This window comes from Chinchilla lanigera, unplaced genomic scaffold (assembly GCF_000276665.1).
Source record: "Chinchilla lanigera isolate Chin_1 unplaced genomic scaffold, ChiLan1.0 scaffold00018, whole genome shotgun sequence".
NCBI lineage: Eukaryota > Metazoa > Chordata > Mammalia > Rodentia > Chinchillidae > Chinchilla > Chinchilla lanigera.
Genome location: NW_004955419.1, coordinates 17,825,868 through 17,848,868, shown reverse-complemented (window position 1 = coordinate 17,848,868; position 23,001 = coordinate 17,825,868). Strand labels below are relative to the sequence as shown.

The following is a 23,001-nucleotide window of genomic DNA, read 5'->3' as shown; positions in this document are numbered from 1 at the left end:
GATTAGTAATAATTTATCATATGCAGAAGGCAGAGAATGTCTGAACACAGGGTGAGTTGAGAAAGAACAGGTCTGGTGCTAGGGTCGAGCTCAGTAGTAAAACGTTTCCCTGGCATGCACATGCACAAAGCCCTGGGTTCAACGCCCAGCACTGAAAAAAAAAAAAGGATACAAAATCTGTAGAACTGAGAGCCCTTCAGTCTTGCTGGGATATGGCAATGGGGAAGGAGGAACAATACTGAAGTTCTGCAAATGGTTTGCATTTTACCAAGGGCAATCACAAGTCACTGAGAGTTCCATGCATGAATATGCAAAGCTGGTAAAGTACAATTAGTGAAATAAGTAGCTTGACTTGAAATGTAAGCAGAAAGAAACACCTGCTCAGGTAGTCCTTCCCTTCTTGCTACTAACTGAAGCCTCTCTTTTGTTTTAACCCATTTACAGCTCACATATTATACACATGAGAGTAAAATATAAAAATATGTGCTTTCTTATCTACAGCACACACAAGTGCCTGCATGCTCAACTCAGCATCCTCCCTCCTAGCCTGTTACTGAGAAAGTGCCACATGGCCATGTTCAGCCATGACCAGAAGGCTTAGTAGAGAGTAGTGCAGTCAGGCGGAGCTATGGACTTGAACCTTGAGTCTGCAACCCTCCCCAGTTCCCTCACTTCCCCGATGTCATTTCATCTCTCCCCATCTGCAAGGAGAAGCACTTCTCCGACAACCCTTGGAAGCACATGGTAATTGCGCAGTGTCACGGAACATAACAAATTTCCTTATTCGGTTCAGGTCTGGAAGAGTTTGAAAGCTTTCCCCACAGACACACTTTCACCTCTGACATGAATCTTGCAGATGGCTTTAGAAACTGCAGGCTCTACTGTTGCTTAATCACAAAGCTGAAGCCAGCAACAGGGCCACGTCAGAGAACTCTAGAACATCGCATTGGAAACGTCTCAGCAGCGTAACTATGCTCAGAGACACCTCTCCTCTCATGGGCTGTTGGCACAGACATATGGGACAAAGGAACATTTGGGTTCCTTTGAAAAAAAGGAAACATTACATCAAGGCATCATTATAAATTACACGGCTGCCAGTCTTATTTACAAGCCTATATGTTTTGAATTAAAACTCCAGGGCAATTCACTATATAGGTCATTTTCCAATTAAAACACAAAAGTATCTCATGTTAAAATCTTTTTGGTTCCAAATCTCTACAATCTGCAAAATGTTGCCATATTGCTAAAATGTCTTACATTTTTGTTAAGATAATTTGTCTGTTATAACACAAACTTAATGTATGCTGATTTTGACAACAGAATTGTCCCTAATCATACATGAATACCTTAGTTTATAAAATATAGTGGTAAAACAGCCTAAATTCTGTTTAGAATTCCCAGAGTTTTATCATTACAATCATTTTACATTCTCAGGAATGCACACAATTCTGTTTCTAACTTTTCCAAACAGCTATAAAACATATTTTCTAACTATATACTAATTTAGCAAAAGTTTAAAATAAATACAACCCATTCTCACATTATTGTAATCTCTCCTGTTTCTCCCGTCAACTGTGTAAATATACAAAAGCATTTGTGCTCTGCAGGAATTTGTTCAAAAAGTTGCCTGTGAACTTCTGACTTTCAGTGAAGTACTCCCTCACGCAAAGTAACAAAGAACACTCAAAAGTAACGCTCTTGGGCTGTAGCACTGACACTAAAGACCATTCAGAGACTTGATTTCTGCTCCTAGCTTTCTCTCTACCTTGCTATGTGTCATCTGACCAAATGGCCAAGGCTACAAGACATGAAGGTCATAAAAAGGCAGCCTTTCTGGATCTGAAATCCTATCAAGAAGACGGTACTCATACCCTCTTCAACAGGATACTGTGAAGCTCAAATTAAAACAAAAACACATTTGAAAGTGCTTACAAAAGTTTTAAGTACTTCCCAACAGAAAGGTCATTATTGAACAATCCTCCTTAATGAGAAGAAAAGCTTGTTCTTTCTTCTAGAAACCTAAAATCATGAGTTGTTTTACATAACTTAACAAAGCTAAACTTATACTGGTTATTCTTGAAAAATATACTAAAGGCTTTCCAATCCATTTCATCTGTTGACTTTGCAGCCCTGGTTAAGGGGTTCCCATCAATAAGTAGAAGGTCAGGGCAACAATGAGGAGCAAACAAAACGGAGATGAGAAGGTCTGATAGGCAGCTGATGGCATAAAAATGTCTTCGTACTTGTAAATACTGACAACGCGCTCAGAAGCGGGTGGAGAATCTATATCGTGTCGGGTGATAGAGCCTTTAAGAAAGCAAAATAGAAGAAGAGAGAGCAGTTGGGAAAATTACAGATTTAAAATGGTACATAGGCAAACAATAGGAAAGCAAAAGTGTTTAGTGTTGAAAACATTCACAGTGATTACAAAGATCTGGAATCAGGTATTAGAGTTAGCGTCAGAATGCACTATAATTGTGCATATAACAAAGAACACAGACAGAAATTAGCTAGTTTCATCCAAATATGGTGGTTTTAATTAATCTGCAACCCCACCCAACATCAGTAGACTATTTGTCTTTCCACGGCATCCTAGTTTTAAGACTGCTACTTAGATAGGGTTGAACAAATTCCTACTTGTAATGCCTGGTGAGTTGCATCTTCTTAACACCACATGGATAAAATATGTTTTGATTTCATTCACCAGTCTACAAATTTTTCTACTCAAATGCAGCATCAGCAACTCCTGAGGACATAAGCATTTCCCTTACGTTTTCTTTCTTTCTTTCTTCCTTTTTTTTTTTTTTTTTTGTCTTTTTGAGACAGGGTCTTGCTATGCAGTTCAGGCTAGCCTTGAGCTCACTTTGTAGCCCAGGCTGGTCTCAAACTCGCAAAAATCCTCCTGCTTCAGCCTCTTGAGTGCTGGATTACAGGCATGCACCACCAAGCATAGATGAAAGCCTCTTTCATTGTCTGTAGGACATAAAGAAGTAGCTTGTCCAAGCCAGACCAGAGGGGGTGTTACCCATACACAAGTCTGGTTGAGTGGGGAAATATGATACAGAAAGTAGGATAACTAAGGAAACCAAACAAGTCTTTGGATGGGAAATTTTTTTTTTGACCTGGTTACAAACGGACCAGTAGTTAAAGGCTCAGTAGTAGAGGCGTGCCTAGCACATGTGAGGCCCTGGGTTCGATCAAAGCACCACCACCAAATTTAAAAAAAAAGAATAAAGAAATAAAAGGTAGTTAATAAGCAGGGCATGGTAGTGTGCACCTGTGGTCCCAGGTACTGGGGAGGCTAAGGCAAGACGATCACTTGAGCTCTGGAGCTTGAGGCCAGCATGAGCAACACAGCAAGCTCAACCCCATGCAACTTCAAAATGATGCATAATAAGCCGAAGCTCATTACAAGTGTGTGACCTTTTTAAAAAGCCATAAGAAACTTTCTTCAAGGAAACTGAGGCGTATGAATTCAGTGCAAGGCCCTCTTTATGGCTAGGGTTCAGAGTAGGTTGTTTGCGTGCGTGTGTGTGTGTGTGTGTGTGTGTGTGTGTGTGTTACTTAGACTTGAACCCAAGGCTTTCACACTGAGCTACATCCCCAGCCTTTGTTATATTTTATTTTGATCCGGGGTCTCACTAAGTTGCTCAGGCTAGGCTCGAGCTTGCAGTCCTCCTGCCTTGGTCTCCCACAGTGAGATTACAAGCATATGCCACCATGCCTGACTACAGTAGGGGTTTTTTTAAGGTAATTTCTGGCGGAAAAGGCCTGCCAAACATCACATGTAAAGTCTCAGCTCCAGAGCTAGCTTCTGTTAGCACAAATTCCTTGGATGGTACAGAGATTCTTCTCCTGAGGGTCCTCTCACTCCTGCCTCCCTCACCTCCCTGGTCATCTACATGAACTCCCAGACTTGACCAGGCAACCTCTGTGAGGAAGGTTCAATCCTGAACTCAAAGTTCATCCCCACAAAGAGACCTTTAGAGAATGGTTAAGATCTGACCAATAGACAGGCTTTAGAAGGGTACTCGGGGAAACAAGAAAAACACAGGCCTATACCCTAGGCAGGAATTATTGTGCACAGAAATAGTGAGGAGATAATAGAAGTACTGAGAAAACTTATCAGATAAAGCTGGATAAAACTGGAGAGGACTTTGAACATGAGGATAGGATGCCATATATATAAGAAGATGATCTTGTGAGATACAGTTGTCCACCTTATCAGTGAGTTTACCTTTCGTGGTTTCACTTTCCCACAGTCAATCAGGGTCTCCAAAAACACAGTACAGTGCAATAATATATTGTGAGAGAGAAAACGAGAGATTACATTTATATTAACTCATTATATCATTATTATTGTTCGGTTTTTAGTTATTTTTAATTTCTTATAAATTATGTAGAGGAAAAAGACATGATGTATATAGGCTTTCAGGCATCTAGTGGGATCTTAGAACACATTCCCCACAGATAACAGATAACTGAGGGTGGCTGTACAGTACTTTCTAATCTGTAAAGCAACTTCAAATACTTGGTTTCATTTAATCCTTTCAATAGTCTTATGAAGTAGATATTATCATCCCCACTTTAAATATAAGGAAACAAAGTTCCAATTTTAGATAGTAGGCTGAATATTATATAGCAATGAAGGGCAAGAACCAATACTCAAACTCTGATTTTTAAGATTTTAAATTCCAGAACTTAAATGAGTCCCTTTCTCTAGGCTACGATATACTTTATTTCCCAGGACACTGAAAGTACTTGAAGGTATCTTTGCAAGTCCATTGATAAATCAGTGTTATGTTTTGTGTCTGCAGGTCCCCCTAAATCCTCATGCAGTCATGGGATGGGCTTCTAGATTTTTGATTGATCCATGATCCAATGCTGGGATTAGGGGTGTGAGTGCTAGACCTTACCCTGGGGCGGGTAGTTTGCATAATGTAAGGGAGAGAAAGAGGCTACTTGCTGATTCTCCCCCTTTTTGTTCTTGTTGCTTTTGCTGTTTTCCACCACCATGAACTGTTCCCCTCTGCCATGTGCCACTCTGCCTTGGAGCCAGCCAAGTATGGACTGAAACCTCCACAAACTGTGAGCTAAATAAACCTTTCCTTCCTTCATTTTGGGTGTTGGGAATTTTGTCTCAGCAACAACAGCAAAGTAACCAAGACAATCAGCAAATGGGAAAGGTGTTCAAAATCTGGAGGTATCCATTATACAACTTCCACACCAATCAATGAAAACAAAATGAACAAGAAAATCCCCCAAAACTGAGATCAGATGAGGCAACAGGCAGTTGCTAAGCACACAGTAAGACAGATGTAATTAGCAGGAAGCAGGATGAAATTCCTGCATAAGGACTGCAAACCAAACTCATTTCTTCGTTATGCTGCTAGGCTGATGAACAAGGAGGAATGCTCAAGACAGTGTGATGTGATTTTATCTTTGTCTAAAAGGTCTCATGATGTCCCTGAGTCTTTGCTGGAGAAATGCTGAAGAGCCTTGTCTCCCAAGGTGAGGTCATCCATGGGTTAGCATCACCACAGAACGTACTAGAAATACAGAATCTCAGGCCCATCCCCACCTAGGCTGGCAGAAGACTGCAGTGTAACAGTACAGCCAGGCAATCCCTCATGCACATTAATACTTGTGGAGTAATGTGAGAGACTTATAGGATAATTTGGTGGGTTCATGACCACCAGAATAGTCCTAAAGTGAGCCTTAATAACATGCTTGCTGCCAAGCTCAAGAGAACCCTTCCCCTGGTCAGTATTTTTCTATTTGAGGACAGAGGTTAAGGGTATTCACTGACTTTGGGGTCAAACAGACTTAGGACTGAATTTTAGTTCTTCCCCTTCATTAGTTGTATAGCTTTGAGCAAGTTTCTTAATTTCTATAAGATGAAGATAACAACATCTAGACTTCTGCAGGTTTTGGTAAGGACTAAATGGAGACATGGTGAGAATTAAACAAGCCATACCCCACAGAGCGGACAAATACCTGTTTCACCAAGCGCATACCTCATCGCGTGCTATCTCGTAACACTCCAGCTTTGCTTGTGTGTGCTACTTGTCCTTGGGTATAAGTTCATTATAACCTTCTGAAGAAAGGAGTCAGAGCTCTTTCTTCTTTTATATTATTTATAAATGCTTAAGGCTGTTTGGCGCGCACAGTGTGACGTCAATGAATAACAAATGCAAGCACAGTGGTGGAGGTGTTCAACGCAGACACTGAAATGCAAGCTTACCCTGAATGGCTGGACCCCAGGCAAACAGGTAATACCAACTCAAGTGGAGATCGACAATGGTTTCATCTCTGGGAACATTCACAGGGCGTTTAAATCTGCAAGTGACACGATTGTTCTCAAAAACTCCTTCTTCATCTCTGGCAGGATTTCTCTGAATCTCTTTCGCCCACTGGCCCACGTTATAAAAGTGCTGTATGCGGACCCTGCCGTTGTCATCGTGGACGCAGGCCATGACATCATCACCACCCTAATATGGAAATGATTCAGAAGAAAAAAGTCAATTCGTCTTTTGTAAACTTTTCACTCAGAAGCAAACATTCCCTCACTTCTGTAACTTGAAATCCTACCAAAAATTATTTTAGGGCTGGAGATGTAGCATAGTGGTGCCAGATGATGTTGTTCGGCAATATACTTTATAATAAGTGGGTGTTTACTTGAGTTCTTTGAGCTACTCTAGTAAATTAATGAAACTCCATGAGGGGTGGAGGAACCCTGATTTATACCCACTTGGTCAGAAACACAGGTCACAGTTTAAGATTTGCAACTGGCATCTAAAGTGAGAGTTAGTAGTTAGGCAGGTATGAGGTGTGATCAAAACATACAGTGAATGTTTAAAAATCTAAAAGATTTTAAATTATTATAGTAAAAGACACATGGACATTAATCTCCCTCAAAATAGTCCCCTTCTCTGAGCACACTAACAACATCATTCTTGCCACTTTCTGAAGCAGTTCTTGAAGTCTTCTTTGATGTGCGTCTTTTCACGGTTGCCTCAATGTCTTGAGTTAATTCAAAAGGTTTAAGGCAATTTCTGTCAAATAAAACCATTACAGTGCATCCTCATTCACTTTTTTTCTCCAGATCTGACACCCAATGACTTCTGGCTCTTCCTCAAAGTTGAAATGCCTATGAAAAGTAATTGTTTTGCATTGATTCAGGACATTGAGGCAGCCATGACAGCATAACTAAAGACTTTCACTAAAGAGGATTTCCAGAACCTTCAGAAAGGGGCAAGAATGATGGGGTAAGTGTGCTCAAAGCAAGGGGAGGAATTTTGAGGGGGGATTAATAACTATGTGTCTATTTCTATAAAAATTTTTTTAAAAAATTAAATAGCCACCATATTTTTTTCATCAGACCTCATGCTTTTAGGGACAACCACTTACGCTTGCGCCCACATACCTCTGTGTGTGTGTGTGTGTGTGTGTGTGTGTGTGTGTGTGTGTGTAAGGCATGCTGGCCCTTTAAATTACTAACATTCCTCCAAGTTGCTTTTTTGTTTCAGTTAAGGCCTTCCAGAGTAATCATCCAACCAGTTACTCTGACTTGATCTTCTTAGGTAACTTAGAGTAAACTTTGCTCATTATAATACTAAGTTCTCTGCCCAAAGGTGTACCACTAGTTGTTCTTTTATCACACGTAATGTAAGTACCTGTCTGTAAATATGATAAGTCCTTCTTACCTGAATATGCAAAAGTTTCCCCCCAAAAATCTCCTTGTTTTCTTTGTTCAAGAGGACATTACTTTAGGAGTTATCCCTAGAGCTTTTTCCTTACTTGTTGCAAGTAAGAAATCCTCACTCTTATCTCCTGGTTGCATTTATCAGCTCTGTGCTCATGAAGGGGTAAACCACTCCATCTGGTTTCACAGGGACAGAACTGACCCTTAACCTGTGGGGTCTGATGCTATCAGAAATGAACCAAATTAGAGGACACCCGGATGGTGTCCATCGGAGAAGTGCTTGGTATGTAGTGAAGAACCACCATGTATCTGGTCATAGATGTGCTCAATGTTGAGTGTGTAAGTAGAGGGGGAAAATCAATTTGTATTCGGTGCCCCTTTTGCCATGAAAAGAACGTGTTTTGGTAGCACATTCTAGACTGATTAGAGAAAACCTGAATCCAAACCATGGACTGCCACCACGTACAGCTGAGCCCCACCTAGAATGAGCTGAGCCCAATCAATGCACACACGTAGGAGTGAGAAATACTGTAAATGTTTTCTGCTCTTAGATAAGCAGTTCTAGAGGCACTTGATGCAGCATTACTGTGGATATAGTTTATGACTACAGCTCCATAAGCCACCTTGTATTTTGATAACCAATCTTTCCACTTAAACTAGATTTTATTTTACTTTTATTTCATTATTTTATTTTATGCACTGGGGACTGAACTCAGGGCCTCATACATGTTAGGTAAGTAATCTATGGATAAGCTATATCTCTTGTGCTTTTAAAAAATTTTTATTTTGAGACAGGTTGGCCTCAAACTTGCGATCATCCTGCCTCAGCCTCCTGAGGGCTAGGGATTACAGATGTGTACTTTGGTGCTCGCTTCAGCAGCACATATACAGATGTGTACTTTGAATTTTTTTTAAACTTGCAGTAAAAGAGATGTAACTAATGTAATCACTATGCTGCTTTGATCAATTTTGCCTCTTAAAATCTAAAAAAGCACAGCGAACTAAAGAGAAAAGCCGGTTTCTATCATGACTTGCATCTTACCATTTTCTTGTCTGAAGAGAATCCAACTGCTACCCAGCCATCTGTGTCTGCACTCAGCTCAAATTCCACATCAGCCCCTATCATCCGGTAGCTAAGGAAGTAGTCACAGGTCTCTGCATTACAGCCTGGTTTGCCGTACCTACAGGATACATCAGGAAAGACATTGGCCCTTGTGCTTATTAAAAGACAGTAAGAGGGCATCTACTATGCATCAAATAGGATGCTAAGCAATATTATTAAATACTGGATCTTTGCTTCTTGGACCACTTTATCTACATAAAACATGAGGTCCAAAGAAGAGAAGGGCCTTGGTCCAGGTTGCATAGTAAGTCCATGGCAGCAAAGGCAGTAAAACCTGGGACTCTAAACTCCCCGTGTTCTCTGAATTATAGTAGAGTTTCTTCAACTTCAGTTATTACTGTAAGAAAAGGGAACTTGAAAGCAGTCTATTTTCAAGATAAAACAGTTAAACTCTGAATAGAAAATTATAGACAGTTTTCAAACTCCTTGACAAAGTTCATGAATGTGGAAGATTCCTGGGCAGATAGGACCTTGAAGGAAAGATAAAAATAATAAATAAACCTTTGTAGAAGGGAGGCATGGTAGAGAAAGGGAGAAGAAAAGCATATTCTTCCAGACAAAGCTAAGCAGAAGCATAGTTATATAACTGTAAGGTCACATGAAATCACTACACAGGTACATCTGCTTTTCAGAGAGTTCCAGAGTAAAAAGCAGAGTCTTATGAAGAAATCCAAACTCTAATTGGGAGGAGGACTGGGGAATTATAAAGAGGTGATGAAACATTAGGTGATGCCCAGGGAAAGATTGTGCCTCTTCTCCTACGGGGCCAAGACCAACAAAGAGAAGGACCACCTGTGCACTAGAGTGTATAATGCCTGGGGTCCATCAGGCACTTAGGCTTCCAAGACTGACTGCATTAAAGCCTCACTTTCACTGTTCTTCCTGACTCTGAAGTCCATTCTTTGGATGAGTGAACACATTTCCCACATTACTAAATTATTTCTGAATACTTTCAGAGGAAAAGGATTCTTTAAATTAATAATTTAAATTGGTTTGTTAATTCAATTTATATCAACTTTTTACTTACAAATTTTCATAATTTTAAAATATCACAAAATTTAAAATTATATATAAATCAAATTAAAACCTGGATCGTTGACGATAATATGCAATATAACAACCACTGTTAATTCCTATCATTTTGTTTTGAAACCCTGTATCATTTTTACTGTTTTTGTGTTGTTTTGTTTTTGCTTATGTTGTTATTCTGTTATTTTTTCTACTCTCTTTAAAATTAAAAAAAGAAAAAATTTAAAACCTAGAACATGGACATTCACAGCATTCGGGTCATGAATCTTCCTCACATAACCAGCTGGAGAGGAATGGCCTGTACCACTGGCACCACAGCCCGGAATGGAGAACTAGAGAATGTCCCAGGGCTACGTGCATGCTTGAGCTAAAATACTTAGAAAACTCCTTAACCTTGCTGAAGTTACACAGGGCCATGGGCCCCTGACTAGCATAAACTGCATACAATTGAAATACTCCCTTGAGAAATAAATAGATTTCTTAGCTTTAAATTTACCCAACTTGGAGTTCTACCAACCTAAAGCATCCCTTAGTTTTCCCACAGTCTTCCACTTTGATTTTGGCAAATGGATCCACAGGAGGAGCAGTAGGGAAAGGGTAACCTGGGCAGTAAGAATAAGAAATGGTTAGAAAATCTAGTAACAACTTTTTCAATGAGATTTTTTAAAAATATGTTGCTTTTTTTCTATCGCACATGTCTAGCAATGTTTGGGGACTTAAAAAAAGGATTTTAATTAAGCCTAATTGGTCCCTTCATGAGGGGAGGGCATGGGGCACACTCCTTTGGATTGAAACTTATGTGGGATCTGGGAATGGATGGGCCTCTTCTCATTTTATAGTCAAGAAACAGGAGACACATGTGAAACATAATTCCATATAACACTGTTGCTTAGTAGTTTTAAAGTCAATTTTAATAGAATACCCATGCTGTAAAGAAAAAATAACTGACAATGATACACACGTCCTGATAGTATTTTCCACTTATACAAGTAATAAGATTTTCCATTCCCTTTCTCAGATCTACCGTTTTGCTTAAGCAGTAACATTTTCACACGTCTCTAAATTCCTCAAAGAGAATTCTAACAGCTGTGTATATCTCTTATGAGATTACTCACCGCCATAATGCACCGAATCACATACTGAAGAACAGGCAACCTTATGGCTCCAGTTTATCACAGAAATCTTTTTCTCCTGGGCTGTGTACCTTGTGTGTTCTCTGCCCAGCACAAAGTTTGGCAGTGGACACTTAAATATGTAAATGATTGTCAGATGATAAAACAAAATCATCTGCAGGCATTAGGTAATGTAAATAAACTTGAGAAAACTAATTATTTTTTCTCAATTAGTCTGAGGTATTTTGTGACTCGTAATGCTTTTCATATTGTTTTGTTTTATTGTTTCATTAAATTTATTAGACATTAGAGATAAGCTCAATGGTAGAGCATGTTCTTTGCATGCCTAAGGCCATGTGTTCAACTCCTAGCACTGCAGAAAAAAACAAACGGAAAGATGAAAGAGAGAAGAAAGAAAGAAAGAAAGAAAGAACGAAAAAGAAGGAAAAAGAAAAAGGAAGGAAGGAAAGAAGGGAAAAAAGGAAGGAAGGTGTTATGGTTTGTGTCTGGGTGTCCCCCAAAAGCCTCATGTGGCCACGGGGCAGGCTTTTAGAGTTTGATTGATTATGGGTGTGAGAGCTACACCCACCCTGGGGTGGATAGTTTGCATATATAAGGGCGAGGAAGAGGGTGCTTCTGGCCATTTCCTCCCTTGTGTGTGCTTGTTGCTTTGCTGTGTTCTGCCGCCATGAGCTGTAGCCCTCTTCCATGTGCCACTCTGCCTTGTAATCTGCCAAGTATGGACTGAAACCTCCACAAACTGTAGGCAAAATAAACTTTTCCTTGCTTAATTTTGGGCATCAGGTATTTTGTCCCAGCAACGAGAGAAAAGTAACCAAGACAGAAGGAAAAAGGAAGGAAGGAAAAAGGAAGGAAGGAAGTAAGGAAGGGGTCTCCAGACTACAGTTTGCTGGCACACACTGTGCACTTTGAATATTCCATTTCTATGATGGACACGTGACTCTCACCACGCCTAGACAATTGGGTCACATACATTACTTTTTCTAGTTTTGTGCTTATCTTGTGCTAAAACCTGTACTCATTTCAGTATATAGACTGAATCTTGCTTTGGATGAGGCTTTCTGTTTTTCTCTTAATATTTACTGAGCAGCTGTTTAATGCTACAAACCTATGGGAAGCATCTTCATATATGTTCTTCCTCTTATTTCTCACCACAATCCTGAAGTCATTTTTTTTTCTCAGAATGTTTATCCAGAAATGCAATGACCATGCACTGCTTATGTACTTAGATTCTGTAGGTGACTGACAAAGACAATCTCTTTTAATGTTCCCCATGAGCTAAAGAAAGAAAAAAACTGACAATGATACACTTATGTACTTGACAGTAGGTTTTTTTCATTTATGTACATAATAGGATTTTTCCATTCCAGTTTTGAAGTTACAAAGGGACACAGGCCCTTGATTAGCATTAATTGCATGTAATTTAAATACTACCTTGAAAAGTAAGCACATTTCAAACATACCCTCACTATTTCTTACCTTCTAAACTAATACATTTGCATATGATAGATTTCTAGCTCCATAAATGCCAGTTATTGGGGGTATAGCTCACTGGTAGAGCATTTGACTGCAAAAATGCGAGTTATTATTACTACTGGATCAGTATTACTATTAAATTTTGTAAAGTGGACTGAGAACTAATAATCATTGGCTAAAAAAATAGGTATCTAAACTCCAAATAAAAGCAAGTTTTAGAACCAAGCTCACGTAAATGTTCTGAACTAATTTATTAGTGCTGGCAAATAGCTTCTCTAGCACTAATTTTCTATCATCTTGTATCTTTCTAGAACTTGGAATGAGAACTTGTATTCTATTAAAATGCATTTGTGCATCCCTTTAAGAACTTTTTTTTCAGTGCTAAAGGTTGAACTTAGGGCCTCCAGCTTGCTAGATAGGAATGTCTTTGTTACTCATAATGCCCTTGAGTCACACCAGAATGGGAAGTGGTCACCAGAAAAACCCATCGTGTGATTAGTGGTTTAGGGCTTGGAGCCAGTCCCACCTCAAGGGAAGAAAGGGAGGCAGGGGATTGAGTTCAGCCACATGGCCAATGATTAAATCCATCACGCCTATATAACAAAGCCCTAAGAAAAGTTCTGGACACTGAAGCTCAGGGGGCAATCCTAGCTGAACACATTAATGATATGTTGGGTGCGTGACATGATTCCACAAGAAAGCACAGGAACTCTGCACTTGGGATCCTGCCAGACCGCACCCTGTTTCTCTTCATTAGCTGGTCTGGAGCTGTATTCCACAAACTACAATTGTAAGCATGGTGCTTCCCTGCGATCCACACGGCACTCTAGCAAATTATGTAACAGGAGTGGAAGGAAGCCCCTACATTTATAGCTGGTTGGTCTGACATGTAGAGAGTCTTGCTGGGGGCCAGGACCTTTAACCTGAGGAGTTTACAGTACTTCTGGGTCTTTAGTGACAGAAATCAATTGCAGTACACTAATGGGATGTGGTATTAGAATAAAGCAGAGCAATTTTATAATTTTTCCTGAAATTAAATGATCCTGCAAAATTTGGTATAAGTAAGTTTGCACCATGTGCCAGTACCTATGTTCTTGTCTCCTGGCACCAGCCCAACCTTCCAGAGGCTGAGTACTTGCAAACCCTTCCTCCTTTGCCAGCTGCTGAGCCAATGCCAATAGCAGGCACTCAAGGAAGACAGGAGGCAAGGAGGACTGTTCCTTCCTGTTAGGTTGCTGTCCCAATATTTAAATCCTCTGTAACTCTGCTTCATCCTTACAGTGGAAGTTGGTTTAAGTTCTTAGCTTTGTGCAAGACTCTCAGAACCAGCCTCATTCTGCTGCTCAAAGGGGCCTGCAGCTCGGCAGAGCCCCACTCTCCAACAATAATCACAACTGTGGAGGCTCCTGTCCGAGCTTGCAGGTTCTGCTAACCCAAAGCCTTTCATTTTGTAATTCTGACCCCAGGGGTGGTAGCCATTTCCTGCTGCCTTGGTCTCTTTAGTCTCTCAAATTCTTCCTATGACATTCCCTAGGATGCTCATCCCTGTTTAAAAAGCTAGTATAATTTGTCTTTCTAAAAAAAAAAAAAAAAAAAATTGTCTTTCTAACTGGAACTTGACTGATAGACTGAATGGATTAATCCTCAAATACACAATGTATTTTCCAAGACTGTAGCTTATTAGCAAGTATCATTTTGAAGGCTAGACAATAATGCTATTCAATATTCATTATTCTGTTTCATATGCACTACACATTTCTAGTGGTAAATTACTTCAAAAAACTTTTTTTGCTAGCCAGATATGATGATGCATGCCTGTAAGCCCAGCTACTTGGGAGGATGAGGCAGGAGGACTGCAAGTTCAAAGCCAGTCTGAGCAACTTTAGCAAAAACCTGTCTCAAGTAAGAGCTGTGGATGTAGCTCCGTGGTAGAATACTTGCCCAGAACACATGAGGGTCTGGGTTTAATCCTCAGTACGAAAAAAGGCAGTCTGACAGACATATGCACCTTAGAAAAACAGTACTTTTACTGCAATAAACTTAACACATTAGTAACAATGGAAATAAGACAACATGAGATTGAAGGGAAGGTTCTCACTTCCATGAAGCATGGAATTCGACCTGCTCACACTATAAAAAGCCCTATATCCTCCACACCACCATCCTAAACTTCTAGCCTAACAAGGTAAGGTAAGGTAGTTACCAAAACTGCCGGCAGCAAAATGTGTATCTCAAGATCAGGTTCTAGGCACAATTTCTCACTCGGCCGATGGACCTATCGTGCCACACTGGTTAACAGATGCACTACATGAGACAGCCCACGACCAGGCACTGGTCTGGACATGCCCACACAGAGTAGACTAACAAGGGCCTGACCCAACTTACTATTCACCATCTGTGTGTTTATTTTTATGTATGTGTTCTCAAAAAGTGTTTATGTATGTTATTAATTTGCATAAAGAAAATGCAATAGATCTCATTTTGTCTAATATTTTCCTTTTGAAATCTACCTACACAGGTAAATTTACATAGGTAAACAGTATTCCCTGATGTGCATATAATCACATTTTCTTAAAATGTCCTTCCAGGTTAAGCCATTCTGGTTTCCTACAATGCTTACCTTGTCAAACAAGGAAGAGATGAACATCCTTACCTATGTTTCCTGTAGGCATACGGAAGAGGTTTTGTTTTGTTTTAATAAGAAAACAAAAGGAAAGAAATTGATGGGCCACATCTTCAATTCCACCAAGATGAATGAGGTAGTGTTCAGTACGACAGTTCAGTTTACAGTCCCATTAGTAGCATGTGACTGTCCCAGCTTCCCCACACCCATGCCTGTACTTGGTATGATCATTCCCAAATTTTAATCTGGACTTCCCTGAGTACTGGTAGAGTCAACATCTTTTATATGTTGATTAAACATTTGGGTTTTCCCTTCTGTAATGTATAGTTCTACCCTTTTTGTTCAGTTTGTTATTTGGGTTTTGATCTTTTGCATAAGAATTTAAGAAATTTAAGTATTTAAGAATTTATCAGTTAATGCTTAATTTTTTTGACCAATTATGCACACTTGTATCTGGTAGTCTGTAAAACTACTTTGAAGACAACAATATGCAATATAACAACCATTGCTGAATTCGTATCATATTGGTTTTTGAAATTCTGTATTGTTTCTAATTTTTTAAAATTATTTTTTACTCACTTTAAAATAAAAAAATAAAGAATTTAAGGAAACTGCTGGCTTCAGAGGTTGCAATTTTTTCTCCAATCACCAATTTGTTTTTTTATTTCTTTTTTGCCTTGGATTTTGCTTTTTATTTTTTTTTTTTCTTGTGTTCAAATCTTTACATTTGATGTGTTAAGATAAGCATTTTTCTTCTTTTGATGGTGCTTTTCAGGGTCTTGTCTAAGACGTTAACCTCCACTCCAAGGACATGAAAATATACCTTTACATTCATTTATATGGTTTTTTGGTTCACAAACTTAATTCTTTCCATGATTCTGGTTGCAAACCGAATTAAATGAGAATTGAGTCAAGTTTCCCCATAAGACCAACATATGAATTTGCTTATTTTGTACATTTAATGTTAATGGAATAATATATGACCTTTTATGTCTGGTTTCTTTCAGGTAGCATAATTCTTCTTGACATTCACCCATGTATCAGAGCTGCAATCCCTCTGATGGCTAAACAATATCCTACTCCACATTTGTTTATTCATTCATCAGTTTATAAACATTTCGGTTGTTTCCATTTTTTACCATCATGAATAACGCCGCTGTGTGAAAGTTTCTGTGTGAACATATGTTTCCAGATCTCCTGGAATAGAACTGCTGCATCATACAGTAACCCTGCATTTAGCTTTTTGAGGAACTGCCAAATTATTTTCCAAAACAGCTGCAACATTTTACATCCTTATCAACAATATATGACAGGTCCAATTTCTCCATATCCTTGCTAACATGTGCTATTTTCCTTTTTTAAAGAAATGATAGCCATCCTAGTAGATGGGGTTTGGTATATCATCATGATTTTTTTGCTTTGTGATGTAGGTATCAAATCCAGATCCTCACACATGCTGAGTGAGTGCTACACAACTGAGCTATACCCTCAGCCCTTCATGATTTTGATCTGCATTCTTTAATGGCCAATGACTTTGAGCACACCTCCATGTATCCCTTGGCTACCTGTACATCTTCTCTGGAAAACTGTCTTTTTAGAGACTCCCCACTTTAAGTTACTGCTATTTTTATCATTACAATTACAACTTAATCAGTTTTTTAATCTCTGTGGTATCTACTCATATTATTTGTCTCCTTTTTGTTTTTCTTTTTTGATCAATTTTGTCAGAACATATACTGATGGTTAATTTTGTGTGTTAATATGGCTTGGACTCATCTTCCCAGATTTGTGGTCAAATGTTACCGTGGAGGTTCCTCTGAGGGCATTTTTGAAGGAGAGTAACATTTACATTGGTGGATTTTGAGTTAAACAGATTGGACCCAATCAGTCAAAGGCCTGAAATGAACAAAAAGAGTAATTTTCTCCAGCAAGGCAGCAGCAGATGCCTTTGGATTTGAGCTTTATCGTTGCGCATCCCTGGGTTTTCAGCTCGCTGGCGTGCAGGCTTCGGCCTTGCCAATCATGTGAACCCATCCTTAAAATAAATCTATTGGCTGTACTTCTTTGCTGAATCCTAATACACTTAACTCTTATTTTTCAAAGAATCACTTTTGACTTTTTTGGTTATCTTTACTGAATATTTGGTTTCTATTTCATTAATTTGTGTATGTCCCTCTTATTTTATTATGTTTCCCTCTAGTTTCTTCAGATTTATTCTCTTTGTCACCCAACTTTCTTATTTTCAGCCTTTCCTCTTTATTTGTATCAGTGTTAAAGCCCAACAGTTCAGCCATCTGTGTCAAGAGGATTCTAGCAGGGTGTTCCGCAAGCAAATCAACCCCAGATGTCCAGTACCAAGATCCTCCCAAGTCTGCTGTCTCGGTGAACAGTCCCACCACCCACCTGGTCTCCTAATCAAAAAACCTTCATCCTTCCCCTACTCGGTACCTTTACTCAGTCATCACTGCCTGTTTTTCCTACCTGAGATACCTCAGCCTGCCCTTTGACCCTCATATCCGGTTTCCTCCCTTCCCCCACACATCACCTTTTAAATTTTACTGTATTATTTTTTTGTGTGGTATTGGTGATAGAACTCAGGGCGTTGTGCATGCGAGGCGTGTGTTCTACCACTGAGCCATAGTCCAGGTCCATATGCCATCTTTCTAAACCAGAAATCTAACCCTAGCACTTTACTGCTTAGAGACCTTTCCTGCCCCTCACCCTACACCCCTGCACTGTGGACCTGACTTCCTCAGCCTTGAGCGATAAGGATGGACCACACAGATACACAGGCTTTCTTTCCCTTTCCCCTTAGCTTTGTCTAGTCTCTCACTTTTCATCATTTTTTCCTTTGGATTGTTCTTTTCATTTCATTTTCTATTGTGATGCTACTTTTTTCCCCCTCTAACATAAAAACCTGAGTGAGACTAAATAATATCGGTTTGGGGGTTTAAAAAAACTAAAAAAAAACTTTTCTCCCTCTTTCTTTTTACATAGACTCTATGAACTTTTCTACGGCTTCTCTGTTTTTGAAAATAATTCTCTTTTCTTTTTTCTCTTCCCCTCATTTCTTCTCTCTTGTCATTTGCTCCCATCAGATATTTCTGTAACATGAGAAGTAGTAATTTTCCTGGTTGACTTTTGAGGTTCTCGATATGGTTTTGTGGTTTCCATTCTCATCTAATTCACAGACACTATTTCTCTCCTGTAGTCCCCTGAGCCTGTTTTGCATACTCTACTGGGTGGATAATGGCTTCTGGTTTGCTATTTATTGCTTCTAATTAACTACTTGGATCACAGCCTGCAGGTATTAATTTAGTATTTGATTCCTTCAACTTTTAACCAGAAATTGTCTGGCCACACCTTCCGCCTCATCTCTACAAACTACTGCATCAGCTTCTTTCTGGACTGGCTGAATCACTGTTTCTACTAATCAGAGCCTTATAATGAGGTGGAAAGGACAAATGACTTAGTGAATGAAGTTTGCATAAGGTTCACACTGGTGCAGCTTTTGCAGTAGCACTCCGCTACTTACAACTTGCAGTTTCTAACTCCCTACCACATCAATTTCAAACTCCTCAAGTTTGTTCATAAAAATACCCAATTCCACTGCTCCATTTCCTAGAACACTGTCAACAGGGACCCTTAGCTCTCAGTAGAATGGACACCTTCCTAGTACCATCTTGCCCATGAAATCAATTAATAAATGCACACAGTTCTCTGCTACTTTCTAGCTGTGTTCTTTTAACTACAATATTTAAAGTCTCTGTGGGTTACTTTCCTTAACTCTAAAGTGGGGATAATACTAGTATCTAACTTACAAGGGTGCTATAAGGATTAATGTGGATAAAGTACCTGAAAACACCGTCAGCACATAGTGAACACTTGTGAAAGTTAGCTCCAATGAGCTAGATTCATGGAAGATACAATACAAAGATAAATCAACATTCAACTCAGTTGTTTGTTTTCCAGCGAACCCTCAGGATATTATTTGGCCATAATCAAATGGTAATTTGTTTCACATTCTGGGCTGAGAACCTCAAGGGAAAGAGAGATATATTCAAGTATCAAGATCCTATCCAAACTCCTGAGCACACAAAACTGGTGGCAGGACCTGGGATGCGGGAGAACACCCTTGTCTAGTGGCATGGGGCGGGGGGAGGAGAAAATCAGGGATGGCTCCTTGAAAGAGGTGGTATTTGAGCTGGGACTATCAGCATGAGTAAAACACACTGACAGTGGAGAAGCTCAGAATTCTGAAAACTAGCACAGTGAAACTAATACAAAATTTAAATTTGAAAAGTGCTCACATTGGGAGGTTACAGGGGGAGTGGATCACAGACACCGTCTCAGCCAGTGCACAGCCTCTGGATTGGGGGTCTTGAGCAATCTGGACGCTGGAGAAATAGTCTCTGGGGGTAGGTAAGGTTGTATGCTATCCTCAAGTCTCATGGAAGTCCCTATCTCTATCCCTATTTTTCTAATTCTCTTTTTCTGGTTTCATACTATCAAGCCAGCTCTTCATTAAATAGTCTGGGCTGGGGGTGTAGTTCAGTGGTAGAGCACTTATCTAGCATGTGGCAGGCCCTGTGTTCGATCCCCAGCACCACAAAAGCAAAAGCAAATAAAGTAAAAATTCCACAAAACTCAGTTTCCTAGTTACTTAGAACCTGAAAAGGAAGAACCCTGTATAGAGGAAGTGGCATTCCGATCACAGGAGATTGACAGCTGTACTGATGATTTTCACTGGCCACTCCCTTCCCCACTGAATCTGTTCTGGGCAGGGTCGACCCTGGCCTCGTCTCCCAAATCCATCGGCCACCTTGAGTCTTCGTGCCAGTCCTCACCATGCCATGGGTCACCACTTCCTGACACTTTCTTTTCCTTTGCATCCTGGGACACCCTCTCTAGTTGTGCCTCTCCCTCTCTGGCAGGCCCTCTCCACCCCACTTCCAGACTGCTTCACTGAGGATTTCTGTTTTTTTACGTTGTTCCTGCTTTTGCTTTTTGTTTTTAAGACCGGGTCTCACTAATGCAGTTCCGATTGACCTTGAACTCATGATGTAGCCAAGGCTGGCCCCTGCCTCAGCCTTCGAGTGCTGGGATTACAGGTGTGTGCCCCTACACCTGGCTTCACTGAGGATTTCTAAGGATCTTGGGAAAGTCCTATCCAGGTAATCTCGCAGAGGCGCTGCCCTAAGGGGCTGTCATCTTACAGCCCCACCCCACCCCACCCCCAGCACCCACCAGCTGGTAACAGGAGCTGAAAGAAACTGATATAGAGGAGAGGACAAAAGAAGAATGGGGAGTGCGAGCTCAGGGCAGGGAAGAAAGAGGGTGAGAAGTGGTACTGCAGGGAAGTTCAGGTCAGAAAGAAAATTCCAGAAACAGACCTAAAGCTTCTTCTAGGGAGTAAAGAGATACTATCAGAGGTTTTTAAAGCTGGGCATGGTGCTGCATGCCTATAATCCCAGCACCCTGGGAGGCTGAGGCAGGAAGACTGAAAGTTCAAGCCCAGCCAGGGCAATTCTGTGACTCAGCAAGACCCTATCTCAAAATGAAAAAGAGCTGGAGATGCAGCTCAGTGTGGAGGCCCTGGGTTCAAGCCCCAGTACTACAAGCAGACAGACAGAAGGACAGAGAACCTACCAACAGGACTGGTTAGAGGTGGGGCTTAGGAAAGTTAAGCCCACTGTCTATGCAGAATGGGTAGGCAGGGCGAACAGACAAACCAGAGATCTGCAGATCTGCACACACTTGGTATATGCCCTGCCTCTGGCTTCTGATCACCTCACCAAAGCGTCCTCCCTCTCCCATCCCACCGGTCTGTTTGGCTTCCCACCTGACTCTACAAAGCTGTCCCTGGTGGCTAAGTACATAAAACTGTCTACACTATACAGTCATTAGTTCATTCTCTTTGCACATGCAAACTGACAAATAGAATCCAAGCCTTTTTCTTCATTTTTTGGGTACATGTGCCAATCAGAATATAAACTCTCACATGTCACATTCATCTGGCAGTACTAAGCTGGCCATGTGCAGAATAAATATGCATTAGATGTGTTCAGAAATAGGTTCTGGGCCAGCCGTGGTGGCACATGCCTGTAATGCCAGCACTCGGGAGGCTGAGGCAGGAGGATGGATGTGCATTCAAGGCCAGCATGAACTGCATAGTCAAATCTTGTCTCAAAAAAGACCAAGAAAAATAGGTTTTGGAATATTTATCCTTTTCCAGTGTGACAGACTCTGCTGCTGGGTGTCTTCCAACCCCCACGCCCCACTTATCCCTTCTTCCTAAGCACATGGCTGCCCAGCGAGACAACGCGTCCCAGCCTCCCCCGAAGCCCGGCCATGCACTTCCGTTTCTGTCAGACGGTATGAGCAGCACGATATATAGCCAGCCTAACAGGTAACTGCTTACCCTGAACAACTTTTTCCCTCCCACAATCTTCAACAGGGTCACACGTGCGGCCTGGACTTCTACTGCCCAGATGAGGGCAAAGCCTGAGGGGGTGGGAGAGGAACGCGGTGGGAGGCACCCGGATCCCTGAATGACCGTGTGGAACAAAGTTGCTTCATCAGCCCGGACCAGCCAGGCTCTTAGCCGAGAGAAAAACGATCTTATATAAGCCACTGTGCGTTGGAGTCTCTGTTTCAGCAGTTAAGCCTGCTCCTAACCAATATATCTTCCCAAAGCTACTTTTACAATAACTCCAATTTTCATTGGATATGCATGTCTCAGCTAAAAGGGTTCTGTTTCTACCTCCTTTATACCTATGTGTGACTACATATCGAAGTAAGGAAACTGCTATATGAAACTTGAGTAATCTTCCTTTTTCCTCTTTCCCACTATGGGGAATGTGGATGCAATGGCTGAAGTTCAAGCACTTATTTGGGACCATGAAACTCCATGCTATGAAAAAGCAGAATAAGATCCAGGGTTCCCGAAGGCCATGGCGCTCCCATACGAGTTCTATATTCCCTACTGCTGGTTTCTTTACACGAGAGGGATTTTTATCACCTCGATGCGATTAACGTTTGTATGTTGCACACAGGTAAACCTAATCCTAACCAACAGATACACTCAAGCAGGGATCAACATTTCAAACCCCAGACTGATTCCTAGATAACCCTCTTAGCAGAAGAAAAAGAAAATCACTACTTCTTTAAAGTTACAGAAGAGACGAGCCTCTATCCCTTCTGAACAGAATCAGTTTGGCTTTTGTGTTCACTGAGGCCGCCCTACAGGGAGAGGGGTTGGTGGCTGACAGTCCCCTGTAGCTGGGGCCACATGGCCCCAACAGTGGGGGCTCACACTAGGGACCCATACTGTGTGCGCGGTGACAGATAAGAAATGGGCTGGGTGATGTGACCCAGCTGTGGGGCAGGGCAGTGAGCACTAACAGAACGAGAAACGCTAAGAGGATGGGGCTGCAAATGTAGGTCATCTCCGTGTAAGCTGGGGTTGCCTTTTCTACCAGCCGCCCTGGTCTCCCACACCCCAGGCCAGATGGTGGCCTCCTCCCGGGCAGGACGCATGGAAGCCACACGCTGGGAACGGGGCCGCGGGGGAGTTCAGCACACCCTATCCACGGCCTCGCAGGACCTGGGTGCCCACCTCCGCCTCCGTGCCTCAGTTTCCCACGTGGAAGCTGGCAGCAGGCGCCTACAGCTCTGCGGGGCTCCGAGCCGCCTCCACCAGCATCCCCTCCAGCCCCTCGCGTGCCCCTGGGTCCCCACCCCGGGGGTCTCCCCTCTCCAGCCCGTCGGCCTCCCGCAGCCTCACCCTCCTCGGACAGGTAGCGCAGGTCGTAGAACTCCCCCGCGAAGGTGCCGTAGGAGGAGTCGTGGCGTGGCACCGCCTCGTCGGCGCCCGCGTCCCCCCGCGCGCGGCCCCGGGGTCCCCGGCCCC

The 23,001-nt window shown here is 41.4% G+C and overlaps 1 protein-coding gene across 1 annotated transcript; it reads right to left on the bottom strand.

Moving 5' to 3' along the window:
- On the bottom strand, positions 1–23,001 carry Frrs1l (ferric-chelate reductase 1-like; the record flags this gene model as incomplete). Its single annotated transcript, XM_013513221.1, is given in 5 exon segments — positions 1–2,307; positions 6,245–6,491; positions 8,748–8,886; positions 10,375–10,459; positions 22,876–23,001. Coding segments are annotated over 5 exon segments (770 nt in total), but the record flags the coding sequence as incomplete, so codon positions are not given.